Genomic DNA, 14,010 nt, shown 5'->3' on the forward strand with positions numbered 1-14,010 from the left:
CTCTGCAGCAGCTGAAAGCCAGCAGGAGGGAGAGGAGAAGCTTTCAGCTGCTGCAAAGACAGCCATTCATTGGGTCCAGTAATTGCCTCCCCCCGCCGTACCGATCGCTCTCACTGCCCACATCCGGATCACCCAGCTGCCTGGGCCCCCCTGTACAGGAGGACTGGTGGTACCCCCTTATCCACAGCCCTGACTGTATATACAATATATACTGTATCTTCAAAGCTAGAATAGTTATATTGCCGCTCAGTGGATGGATAGTATTCATCCCTTCTCTCCTTACAGCATACAGACCTACAGCCTTGCTTCCAGCTGGCCAGGTCCATACGCCGTACGGACCTGACATTCCTCATGTTCCTGTGTCGGCTGTAAGCTCATGGTCACTTCAGAGGTCCTGACCTCATAGCAGAAATATTCAGCTGACTCTGCTGGACAAAATGATAGCTTTGAGTATCAACTAACAAGAGATCAGAGCTAGTAACTTAAAATGTGACCCCCGCCCCCCCAACTCACCTGTTGCCTTCTCTCCTCTACTTCTCCTCTCTAGTTTCTAAACTGCCCCCCCCTTACTTGTCGCTTCCTCCCCCTTATCTTTTCCCCCAGCTCTGACCCTACCCACCCCAGCCCCCCTTCTACCTCACCCAGCACCGACCTTCTGTGGCTCCCATTCAATTTCCAGCATCTCTCCTCTGCCTCTCCCACCAGCAATTGCATGGGATTCATGGCCTAAAGGGTTAAAGAATCCCTGCTGCTGTGACTCCCGTGCAACCAACCCCCCCGTGGCACCCCTCGATCCCCCACAGTGCCCTTATGCAGTGCTGCTAGCTGGCTCTCCCTTCTCACCCTCCCCCCAGCCAACTGCTGTGAGGATGGAGAGTATGATCGGCAACGTATCGGTACGTTGCTGGAATTTTGGTGGTCATACCAGGATGACGGTCGCAGCTGCCGCCATAATTCAAGTATTGTTTTTTCAGCCAGTTGAATTTCTTGTAAAAGCAAACCTAGTGGCCAATTAGCTGCTGGATTGCTTTTACAAGCAGAGGGAGAGGAGGTTCCCCCCACCCCCCCTCATTCCACCCTCCGCAGCTTTCTCAGACTCTGTCCCATCGGGAGACCCAGGTGTTCAGCTGGTGCTTCTGCCAAATAATTGGAGAACAGAATGGCTCCAATCATCTCTATGGTCTCAGAAAGCAGAAACAATGGGCATTCATCACTTCCAGTTTCTCCAGATGTAAATAGCTCCATTTTTAAATTGAGAAAGCATCTGATCATGATGTGATTTTTATTTTTTTCAGGTACAATTTACGTAGCGCTTTACATATATTGTACATTCACATCAGTCCCCGCCCCCGAGGAGCGTACAATCTAAGGTCCCTAAATCATTCATACAGTCACATACTAGGGCCAATTTAGACAGGAGCCAATTAACCTACCAGCATGCCTTTGGAGTGTGGGAGGACACTGGAGTACCTGGAGGAAACCCACACAGACACAGGGAGAACATGCAAACTCCAGGCGGATGATGCCATGGTGGGATTTGAACTGATGACCCGAGTACTGCTACGAAGAAGTTCTAACCACTTAACCACTTTGCTGCCCAGATGCTGTGAAGGGCAGAGAAGAGATCTGGGATCTAATGACCTGTCACTTCCTATTCCTATCACAGGGGATTGTTACATTCCATGAGATAACAATAAAAGTGATGAAAAAATAATAATAAACGGACAGAGTAAAAATGGGAAAAAATAAAAAAATGGGAAAAAAATATGAAAGCGCCTGTGTTTGCACGCAAAGACAATCGCATGCATACATAAACAGCGATCACACCCCACACATGGGGTATCCCTGCGAACCGCAGATCGAGGGCAAAAATTCTACCACCAGACCTCCTGTGTAAATCTAAAGTGGAAGCCTGAAAGGATTTTACGGTGTTGCCGATGGAGAATAAAATGTACGTAGTTTGTCAGCGTCGCACGGGCTTGCGCAAGTTTAAAGTGTCACAAGTTTGGTATCTTTTACTCGGCGTAACATCGTCTTTTACATTTTACCAAAACAATCGGGCATTATATTGTTTTCTTGTACATTAAAATTCCAAAAAGTGTATTTTTTTTCCTCCAGAAAATTGCTTTTGAAAAACCACTGCACAAATATAGTGTGACATACAAATTGCAATGCCCAGCAGCCCACCATTTTGTTCTCGAGGGCCTCTATTTAAAGAAAAAAAAAATATATATATATATATGTATACACACAAAATGTTTGGGGGTTCTAAGTAAAAATGCAGTTTTTTTTTTAATTTTAAACAAAGCAAATTCAAATAATAATATACTCACACGCACTGATGTATTTAGTTCACTAAAATTGGGAGCCCCCCACCACCACCAGCACTGCCCCACAGCCGCCGCCACTCTATGCCAATAACCCCCCTGGCCACCACTGCCGCCATTTGGCCACTCTCCCATCCCACCTGAAGAGAGAGAATTAGTCAAGAACTAACCTCAACCTCTCCAGAAATCAGCCGGCCATCCCCAGAGCCAAGCCCAGTGTCTTCCTTCCTTGTGTCCTCCTTGGCCAGGAAGCTTACACCTTCTAGCAGCATGCAGCCACCTCGGATTCCATGGTAAAGCCTTACCAGGCCCCCATCCCTGCCACGTGTGTCCCTTCTTCCCCAAAAAATGCCGACCTAGGCAAATACCTCGTTTGCCTCATGGTAAATACGCCGCTGCCCACACGTGCAACATACATACATGCATACATGAAGGTGCCAGCCCAAGACCTCACCCTGGAGACTGCTGTACAAGGAGGGAGGTCTGCTAAGTATGATCAAGGTGCACATCTGGAATCAAATTGGTGCAAATTGCTTTGGCAAGAATATCTAAAATTCCACCAAATTCTGCCTCCATGAAATTGGTCCAATTTCCAGAGAAAAGTCGTTGAATCGCTCTCCACTGATTTTAAGGCCAGTTGAAGCCCAATTTAATCTCTGTGTTGTAAGAGAAACACCAGAAAACCGAGATGAAACACACAGAAACAGAGTGAGAACATACACACTCCATGCAGACAGAGCCCTGGCGGGGAAGAACTGCAGTGATACAATGTATGTGCTAATAACAATGACATTGTCCTTCCCTTGCAACTTCATATGAAAGTTTAAAATGTTACAATAAAAAGAAAAGCAATAAACTGATGGCAATGTACTTACTCTGAACATAAATTAAATGGAATGCTTTCGAGGAACATCTCTTGAATGGCTTTATGTACAGAGAAGAGTCCTCCAATGATCACATCTCCTGGCTGGTAATACTCATAAACAAACAGGGTCTGCAGAGGGAAAAGGCGACACAAATCTAAATTCTGACCTATAGATGTAGTGAGAGATTGTCCTTGAAAGACGAAGACCAACCCGGAGAGGACAATGAGGTTCAGAAATCCATCCATGACAGAGAACACTCACCAACAACTGTGTGCGTCCTCCGCACTGGAGGGATCATCTCCAGCACTTTATATACCATTCCTGAGATTAATTTAGACTCTACGAGAAATGTCTGAGGAAAACTAGAACAGGAACATAATTCTCAACATTTAAAATCAAATCTTGATTTATCTTTATAATAATATCAATTCTTTGGTGGCTTCAGCCTGAAGGCTTAACCAGTTATTGTTCTACAGATGTTAGCCTGAACCCCTGTACATGTGAAAATCCCAACATGCTACCTGAGGACATGGCTGGACACTCGATCTCTGCATTGGTGGGCTATTCAAGGCCCAGCACTCTGCCTAATACCAGATCTGCTAGTGGTAATGCTTATGAATGAAAGCACGATTGGCAATCCAAGGGCGATTACTTTCTGTTGCGTCCCCTCCTCTAATGGGAGATGCCTAGCACCGGCCCTTATGTGCCAACTGATTGGATTTCACACATAGAAAGAGGTAACCATATTAAAAAGGTACCCCAAATAAAACTGGGTAGGAAGGAACATGCCAAGCTTCAAGATGGATGATGGTACAAAAAAACGGCCACTGCCCCAGTCTATAACTGGCCTTCACAGCAAGGAGCACATGGACGGGTGACGCATGTCAAACAACAAAACAGAAAAATTCCCAGCCAGCCTGCATCAAACCAAATTAAACTGCCTAGCAGTGTGCGTTAGAAACAGGGGTTTAGTTAGCACACGTATGCAAATACATGCGTAAGCTACAAAGCCATCTTACGACCCCCCAATGTTCTGTAGTTTCCCAACTCTACAAATTTAAGAGCCCCCATAGTTGTCAGGGCCTGGGACCTCTACTGTGTCAGGCAGTAACTCTTCTCACTGAGCTACCTGGGATGCTGGACAATCCTACCTTGTGCCTTGTTTTCTGATGAACCTTTAAGTCCTTGCTCCTCCCATGAACTTCCTGATTTAAGCCATGTCTCTGCACTTCCTGTTCCCCAGATTATTGTGCCTTCTCCAGCCAGTATCTTGCTTTTGTCTCTCCTGCTGCCGTCCATACCTTCGCTACCGACCTTTGGCTCGTTCCTTGACAACGATTCTGCCTCATCCCAACCTGCTACCACTTGTTACCGACCTTTGGCTTGTTCCTTGACTATGTTTCTGTCTCATCCCAACCAGCAACCACTTGTTACCAACCTTTGGCTTGTTCCTTGACTACGTTTCTGTCTCATCCCAACCTGCTACCGCTTGTTACCGACTCTTGGCTTGTTTCCTGAATACGCTTCTGTCTCATCCCAAACTGCTACCACTTGTTACCGACCCTTGGCTTGTTTACTGACGACGCTTCTGCTAGATCCCTACCTGCCATATCAGTTACTGGATCCTGGCTTGCTCACTTCCTGGTGGGGTGATCCTGAGAACTGCAACCTGGTACTAACACGCAGCAAAATCCATCTCCACCATCAGGAGCTCTGGTGAATACCGGTTAGTGCTTAGACCCCGCACCTCAGGTAAGCCTGCGTCATCTCCCAGGGTGACCTGCTTGTTTACCTATCCTGTTGGTTGGTCTGCTGCTGTAGCTACTGGTCTCTGAACCTGACCTCTGACCGTGACAATAGTAGATGCACATGTATTTAATGGATAGACCAAGGGCAGGTGGACCTGAGGAAGCCCACCCCTCCTTAAAGGTTCAGGAGCACACTGGACACCCAGCATGTAGTACAATGGCAGTCAGGGTGTCCAGTGTGCCCCCCACCAACAATTCAACAGTACAAAAGATTAGCCACTGCCCCAGTCTATAACTGGCCTTCACAGCAAGGAGCACATGGATGGGTGACGCATGACAAACAACAAAGCTCCAAGGTGGATGATGGTACCTGCAATTTGCGCATCTAGCCCATACCTAGCCAACTGATGGAGAGGAGGGGGAGGAGAGCAAAAGAGAGCTCAAATTTCCCACCATCGCTCTCATTTAAACCCCTGCTGGTGCTTCCCTCAGAAATGTCATTTCTGGTTTTGGACCCAGTCGCCTCCCACCAGAAAGAAAACAGGTGCTTCATGCTGGAGCGAATATGCCAACACCAACATGCAGATGCATTATGGGGTCATCCGGCACCTATCAAGAGATGTAAACCACACACAACTCAGGTATCCCTACAGAAGGTCCATGGCATGTTCCATCACCAGGTTTCTCCACAGGGGAACATGGAGGCAACACCATATTCCTGGTAAGGAGAAGACACTGACAGCCAAATAACGCAGGTCAGAACTATTATTATACAGTATTTATAAAGTGCCGATAGTTCGCTCAGCGCTGTACATGACAATGGGGGACAGAACATGTGACAGAACAATAACAATAGAATGCAAAACATGAGGGGACTGAGGGCCCTGCTCTTTCGAGCTTACAATCTAGGAGGGAGGGGATGGTGGTACAGGAGGAGATAGCTGTGGGGGATGGAGTGGTAGGAAGAGTGGAGGAGGCCGGCAAGTTAGGGGGTGGGGTAGGCTTCCCTGAAGAGATGGATTTTCAGGGTGTGCCTAAAGGAGAGGAGAGTAGGTAATAATCTGTTGGGTTGGGGCAGGGAGTTCTAGAGGATGGGTGACACCCTGGAGAAGTCCTGGAGGCAGGCATGGGAGGAGGAGATCAGGGAACCACAAAGAAGGAGGCCAGTGAGGAGGGAGTTGCAATAGTCCAGTCGTGATATGATGAGGGAGTGTATGAGCTGTTTAGTGGTTTCTGGGGTTGACTACAACATTGGTGGTATGATGGGGGTCCTGACGGCTAGTACAGGTTGGAACAGAAACCACGGCACCCACAGGCTGCTGGGGCCCGGGAGTAATTCCCCCTGGAAGACCGGAGGGGCCCAGTTCCTCCTGATTTGAATGGATCTACCTTGTCTGGCCAGGGGTCGGGAAGGCAGAAAGTCCGCGAACCAGTGCCCCCTGAGTAGTCGCATCAGGGGTGCTCTTAGTAACACTTGGGTGTGGGACCCCAGCGTGTGAAAAGGCACATGGCCACTGTGTTCAAACAGTTTTTCTACACAGCGCCCTCGGGACCAGGCCTTCTGGTTAAGTTCAGGGAAATTTTTGCTACAGGCCCCAGGGCCTGGTCTGTGCACATTTGGCACAACCACCTTTTATTTAATTTATTATTTCTCCCACGTGTGTCACTTTCACTCGTGTGTGTTTTTTTCTCACAGGATGGAGGGTGTGGGTCCTCGGCCTGCCCTGGGGTCTGGAGGGAGGATGTGTGGCCTTTTGGTTCCTTCCTCCCCTGTCCCTAGGGGGTTTTCTCTTCGGGAGAACCCCCTGACCAAGTGCTGAGTGGCTGGCTTCGGCTGGCCATAAGGAACGGTGGTCCGCCAGGCCTTTTGGCTAGGTGGACCAAATGGAAACCTTGTCCCTGTCAGGAGCTTCGTGCCCCGGGGATCAGGGTAGAGGTCCATCCCCTTCGGGGGAAGGACAAAGCACACCCCTAAGTGCACTTTGTTGTGTGGTGTTTCGCACTAGCACGTTTTTTGTGAACACTTACGGGTTTTTTCGTTTTTCGCACGTTCGCGAACTTAAAAAAAAATAGCTTCTTTATCTCCCACCCACTTCCTCCATACACTGCCAGGTTTGGTTGCTTTGAAGGCAATGCAGACTGTGATGGTCTTGGCCAGAACACAGGAAAAAAGCAATGGAGAAGACCTCAAATGACACTTGTCTCAGCTTGCAGGTTAAATCCACAGGACGTCTGAAGACGACACAGAGGAAGCTCAGCATGATGGAGGTGAGAACTAACCTGTTGGGTGTTTCTATTTGGTTCTTGACTTTATATTTCCCTTTTTGTGTTGATTTTTTTCTTCGATGCTTTAGGTGCCCATCACCTACCAGGCATTTAGGTACTCTATTACCATTGCATCCTCCAACTTTAACTTTTCGCTGCCAGGCCCTGCGCTCCACTTTTAAACTCAGGTGGTCAGACCATTTTTGCAGTTTTTCCATTACTTTTTTATTTTTCCCTTACAGCTTTCAGAGTTTGTAGAAGACACCCCCCCCCCCCCAAACCATATATTTTCTGAAAACACATGACCTATAGAATAAAAAAATGAAGGTGCTACTAAAATTTAAGGCAAATTTGTATTAAATATTAAATATATGCAATGAAATGTATTAAATTATTTATTAAATGTATTAAATATTTGCACAAATGTTTATCAAAACAATGTTTTCGTTAAAAATACCATAAAATCATTATTAGCAAATACAAACACAACGAATGTTACACAATTACTGCTAAATATAAAAGATTAACCTGTACTGAGTTAATAAATAACAAATGTTTGTAAATTTTAAATTGCGCCTTTTTGCAAAATGATGAAAATCGAATGTCAATAACCAAATTTCTCTAAAAATCTGGAGGTTTTCATTTTTCAGTTACAGCTTTCAGAGTTTGTAAAAGACCCCCAAACCATATATTTTCTGAAAGCACATGACCAGTAGAATAAAAAGTTACTTATTTTTTTAAGCCCTGCAATAGTTGAGCAAATGTTTATCAAATCACTGTTACCGAAGTGGACTGACAACTCATGGGGCCCCCAGGCAATAGGAAATCATGGGGCCTCTGTGTCCTTGCCAACACTCAAACCACACCCAAAAAAGCCTATGAAAGGTATCAGGGGCATCTCATTTGGCCCCACACTGACCCTGGGCACTCGGGCATTGCCCGGGCGTCCAAATGGTCAGTCCGCCCCTGCGCTATTATATCCTGGGGAAAAAATGGGGAAGCGCTACAAAAGCCCTGCAACTGCATGCAATGCATACAGTTGTGGTTCATTTGACTGCAAAAATGGAGTTAACACAGGTGGTGAGGAGGTATTGAATCACTTCCTCATTGCCTGTTAGTAGCCCCTGCAGCGTAGCCTCCAGCTTCAGAGGTAAGGGAGATTTAGAACCCTAGCCCTGGTTCACACTAGCCCGCAGGCTGCTGGCTGGTTGCAGGTGCAGGAATCGCACCTGTTCCCACACCCACAATGAGACGCCTTGGGCTTCCATTCATTCTGAATGGCACCAACCACACGCATCTCAGCCCACAGCGCAATTGTGGGTGCTGTAACCACAGGAAAGCCGTAAGGTCCAAAAAACCTTCTTTTTTTTTTGCATGAAACATCAGACTGGAAGCCCATTCATATGAATGGGCTGCCATGCCCATGCAAACATGAACTGCACCGCCCGCACTAGTGTGAACCTAGCCTTACTATTTTTTTATTATTTTTTTTACAATTTTATTTAATTATTTTTGTTAATCAAAAAAAATGTATTTTTAATTTTTTTGTACAGTTATTTGGGGGGAAGTGGGGGCTTTGGAGAGAAAGCAGGGGTCTAAACAGACTTCCAATGTCTCTTTTTTTGAGAGAGAGAATGGGACTGATGACAGTCCCTTTTCTGTGCAGCTTGAGCTGCACTGTAGATGAATGGATAGGAGTCTGTATAGACTTCTATTCATTCATAAAATGGAACACAGGACACAGTGTTTGCTATCTTTTATTCACAAACTGAAACATAGTAAACACAGTTTACTATGTATCAGTGATTAACCGGTTGCCGACCAGCCACAGTATATATACTGTGGCAGGGCGGCACCACTGCACAAAATCACGTATATAAATGTGATTCGCGCTCCCGATGTTCCCGCGGGCAGGGGGGCGCACACACGCCCCCGCCGACCCACGGGTGTTACAATTCGATCTCCGAGGGATCAATCATTCGATTTCAGCCAGTGAAGTCGGATGATCGGTCCCTGTCCTATCCTGTCCTGTGTTGACAGTTACACAGGACAGGATATGATGTCAATCTTCTCTGCCTGGGCACATCCCGAGAGAGAAGACACAGAAAACGTGAGTACAAAGCACTACACTAACAATTAGAACACACCTAGGTCACATTTAACCCATTGAACGCCCCCCCAGTTAACCCCTTCACTGCCCTGTCACCAGTGTCATTGATCACAGTGAACAGATTGTTACGGATCACTGTATTAGTGTCACTGGCGACTTCTGATAGTCTTAACGTCAGTTAGCGTCAGTTAGCGTCAGTTAGCGCCCCTCCCAGATAGCGTCAGATTGCCGCTAGTACACCAGTAATCACATTTAACCCCTTGATTGTCAGGAACACGCTCACTTGCACGCTAAACCTCCATTGCTAGTATAGTGTCTGATTGGATCAATATCTTTGATCAGATCAGCGCTATACCAGCATTCACATTAGTATGTCCCCAAAAATGCAGCATTAGCGGGATCAGCCCCGACACCTGCCAGCACCTGCGTTTAGCCCCTATCCCCTCCCCCCTCTCCCCCAGCCAGTGCAGTGTCAGTAGATAACTGTCACTTGATACATTGTACACAAAACCGCAGTGTTCACAGAATCAGGCCTGATCTCTGTAAGCACTTGTCGGTAAATGTTTTGTAGCGGTTCAAGCAGTCCCTGACAGCCAGGAGCTCTTTTTCCTGTGAGTCACACTAGGCACCTATAAATTTAGTGGCCCAAATGTCCAACAAAAGGTACTCTTTTTTTTCCCATAATATTTATTTAGGAACTCAGAGCATACAGCGGATACAAGCATTACAGGGGAACAAATATGCAGACAATAGTTGACAAAATGTAGGTAACAATCAGCAAGATATAAAACGCTATCAGAGTATCAGGGGTAATAAGGAATGGAAAGGCACGTCTGGTCTCAGTTCTCAGTACAGCGTATTGGAGTCGCGACACTGGCAGAATTGGTGATATGAGGCCTCAGTTACCAAGCAAAAGCCAATGAAGGGGCAGAAGTGTCAGGAGAGCACATTGTCAATACGTATGGTGATGGCAGGAAGTTGGGTGTAAAGGCATATACGGCATAACCCCTAATGATACACTATTGAGGTAACCCGACGAAAGCTGCCAGTGTATGTGTGAAAAGCTAGGGAAGAAAGAGATGTCGCGGTTGGGGAGCAAATAGGTGTTAGTGCTCCTGCAAGCAGGTTAGGGTATCCAAAAGTAAAGAAGAGGAGGAGAAGAAAAGAATCTCTGAGTGGAATAGCGAGAAAATGGGGATGAAGGAATAAAAATAATCATAAAAAGAGGGGGAAAGAGAGAAAAAAAAAGGGGGGTGGGGGAAGGGATGGGTAAATGGGAAAGGGAATGGCAGGGAAGGGGTGAGGGGGGGTATGAGGGCAGATGAAGTGCCTTCACTAAAAACTGCCACGGAAGGACATTTGCCTAAAAAATCCTGAGAAGAGGCGAGATGGGAACGCTTGCTTACATAATTCGGTATGAATAGAGCTCCTAAGATTGAGGGGCTGCAAGACCAGGGATCCTGAGCAGAATCGGAAAGGAACAAAGAGCCGACAAAGCACCAGGAGTACTACAGGGCATAAGAGGTATGCAAACTCAATCAGCCAGGCCCAGGAGAGAGCGGTATTCCGGGGTCGTTCGAAAATGTCCAGCAGGACCAAGTATGGGAGAATTTAGTAGGATTATCCAAAGATGAGGCAATCAACTCTTCCATTTCAGAAATTCTATCAATGCGCATGAACCAGTCTCTTAGTGTGGGCGGATGGATATCATGTGCATTGCCAGAGATTTGGAGTATAGACGTTTGGGGAGCGGAGTGTGGTGAAGGAGGAGTTTTGCTGGAGAATATTCAATGTCAATGACTGACACTGAAGAAGTAATTCGATGCACCTGCCGCCAGAAGGGCTGGACAATGGGGCAATCCCACCAAATATGCAAAAGGGATCCGACAGGAGCTCCACATCTCCAACAAGTGGTGAATTCTAGAAGGCGTGTTGTACCATCGGAACACCAGCTTATAACCGTTTTCTTGGGCTGAGACATTCAGGGAGCATTTATGGGAGTATGTAAAGATTTGTTCCCAGTCTGAGGGTGAGAAATTAATATTTAAGTCTCTTTTCCACGCATTACAGGCCGGGAGTGAATCGAAGGGTCTGTCAGTAAGAAGTAAGTAGGTAAAGGATATTAAGTGTCTCTGTGGTTCAGCTTTAGAGCAGATTGACATAAATGAGGTGAGCGGGTCCATTTAGAGCGATATGTAGAAGAGAGTAGAAAATGTCTAACTTGAAGATAGGCCCAAAAAGTAAAAGTATGGTCACCCATGGTGTTAGCCAAGGAAGAGCAAGTCTTTAGCTGACCTTTGTGGAAGAAGTGCTTTGCCAAAACTTGAGTGTGTGGCCAATGAGCTGAGGGAAAGGATTTATGCATGCCTGGTGGGAAGTCAGGATTAAAGCGAAGAGACGTTAGGGGGTTGGGGGCATCTGAAATAGAGGCCGATTTACAGGCCAATCAAAAGATTTTTAGGGAAGGACCGATGATTGGATGTGTGAGGAGATCTGGAGGAACATGCTTGGGCAGAAGCCACGGGATCGTTGCCAAGGGGGGAGAGGAGCAGGAATGTTCCAATTAAACCCACATTTTGGTGGTAGAATGAATGTTGCAGTCAATTATCCTAGTGAAATGGCAGACTCAGTGGTATCATTGTAGATCAGGTAATCCGATCCCCCCTTTGGATTTAGGAAGCACAAGTTGGGAAAAGGCAATATGTGGCTGTTTATGATTCCAAAGAAAAAGAAAGCCTAGTCGTCTGCATGAGGCAAAAAAGATGGGCGGTAAATGGATAGGCAAAATCTGGAATAAATAAAGAAGGCACAGGAGAATATTCATCTTTAGTATTGCAGCCCTGCCAAACCAGGAGAAACACGGGCGGTGCCACTTAGTTAGGTCTTCTCGGATGGTACTAAGGGTTAGGAGAACATTTTTAGCATAGAGGTCCGAGATGTTACTCGTGAGTTGTATCCCCAAGTAAGTAAGGGACTCCCGCTCCCAATGGAACGGGAACTGCGACTGGCAAAAGGAGACCAGGTCTGGAGTAAGAGTAACATTGAGGGCATAGGATTTGGAATAATTGATTTTCAGATTGGAAATGTATTGAAAGGAGGAAAAATCCTTGAGTATATTGGGTAAAGTGATCCAGGGCTCTGATAGGAACAGTAGAATATCGTCTGTGTAAGCAGCAAGCTTGTATTCCTTGTTTGTCACAGAAATGCCTTTAATATCAGTATTAGAACAAAGTTTATGTAACAGAGGCTCTAGGGAGATCACAAAAAGAAGCGGGGAAAGGGGGCAGCCTTGGTGTGTACCATTTCCAAGAGGGAAAGGTCTAGAAAGATGTCCGTTCACACGGACCTGCCTGAGCAGTTGGACCCGAGTACAGTGCCATGATGAAATTAAGCATAGTGACCCCTAGTCCAATCGCTTCTAAGGAAGCTCTTAAATAGTCCCAAGAGACTCTGTCAAAAGCCTTTTCGGCATCTAGAGAGAGGATAAATCCAGGATTACGGGAGTCGTGAAGGCAGTGGAGAAGATTGAGTGCCTTGATGGTGTTGTCCCTTGCTTCTCTTCCAGGGATGAAGCCCACCTGGTCTAAATCAATCAAGGAGGGTAGCAGTGGGAGAAGACGGTTCGCTAAGATTTTTGCAAAGATTTTGATGTCTACATTCAATAGAGAGATGGGCCTGTAATTGGTAATGACAGTAATGTGGGCTTCCAAAAGGCAATGGTGTTGTACACCAGGGAAAGGGTGTTGAAGGCGGAGAGGAAAGGTCCACTCAAATGGTCTAAGCACTCCTTATAATATGCCACCGAAAGACCATCAGGACTTTTACCCGGTTTCATTTGTTTGATAGCTTGGGAAAGTTCCTCTGCCGTAATAGAATGCTCCATACCCTGGACATCATCCTCAGATAGAGTGGGGGGGGCTGTGGAGGTGAAGAAAATCAGATATCAAGTAATCTCTGGGCATATTGATCTTGGAGGGGCGGCGTTCGGGAGGGAGATTATATAACATCTTATATTAGTGTTCAAAGTGTGAAGCAATATTTGAAGTGGCTAGGGAGCCATCCGAGCCCCTAATCTTGTGAACCATTAAGCTGGATTTCTTAGTCTGGAGGGACCTGGCTAAAAATCTTCCGCTTTTGTTAGCAAGCTCATAAAAGAGTTTTTGCAATAAAACAAATCTACATTTAGTTGCCTTACCTAGTTCATGTAAGAGCGTTGTGCGAGCATCCGTGAGATCGGATAAGGTAGAGGCGGCTTGGGTCTGTTTGTGAACTTTTTCCAGTAGATTAATGCGGTCGAAGAGGTGTTGCAGATGCGTCTGTCTTTCTTTTTTGTGTTTCGTAGCCATGGCTATGAAGAGTCCTCTGATAACGCATTTGTGTGCCTCCCATTGGGTTAACAGGGGTGTATCTGGGGTTTGATTAAGCAAAAAATAATCTGTCAAATGGGATCGAATCTCAGCCTCATTGGCCACACCTGAAATAAGTGAAGCGTCTAGCATCTTTGCGCGAGAATGGTGCTCCGGAAATCGTAAAAGCATTGTGACGGGATGATGATCAGAAAGGATCATCGGTTCAATAGAAGAGTCACGGAGAAGCGATAGGTCAGCTTGCGAGATGAAAAGATAATCGATCCGAGAGTATTTGTTATGTGGGGGGGAGAAAAAAGTATAATCCTTGACATTCGGATGAAGGAC

The 14,010-nt window shown here is 46.2% G+C and overlaps 1 protein-coding gene across 1 annotated transcript in view; it reads right to left on the bottom strand.

Moving 5' to 3' along the window:
• The window catches only part of LOC149437055 (vomeronasal type-2 receptor 26-like), a 50,503-nt gene extending 36,841 nt beyond the window's left edge, over nucleotides 1-13,662 (bottom strand). The window contains exons 1-5 of the mRNA XM_089661188.1: nucleotides 13,512-13,662; nucleotides 11,145-11,339; nucleotides 8,436-8,529; nucleotides 3,455-3,555; nucleotides 3,203-3,359 (exon numbers count right to left, since the gene is read on the bottom strand). Coding sequence (XP_089517314.1) covers nucleotides 3,203-3,359; nucleotides 3,455-3,555; nucleotides 8,436-8,529; nucleotides 11,145-11,339; nucleotides 13,512-13,662 — 698 coding nt within the window. The remainder of the gene's footprint in view (nucleotides 1-3,202; nucleotides 3,360-3,454; nucleotides 3,556-8,435; nucleotides 8,530-11,144; nucleotides 11,340-13,511) is intronic.
• Between the last annotated feature and the right edge of the window lie 348 nt (nucleotides 13,663-14,010).

This window comes from Staurois parvus, unplaced genomic scaffold (assembly GCF_062004578.1).
Source record: "Staurois parvus isolate SC_StPar_1 unplaced genomic scaffold, SC_StPar_1.0 ptg001322l, whole genome shotgun sequence".
NCBI lineage: Eukaryota > Metazoa > Chordata > Amphibia > Anura > Ranidae > Staurois > Staurois parvus.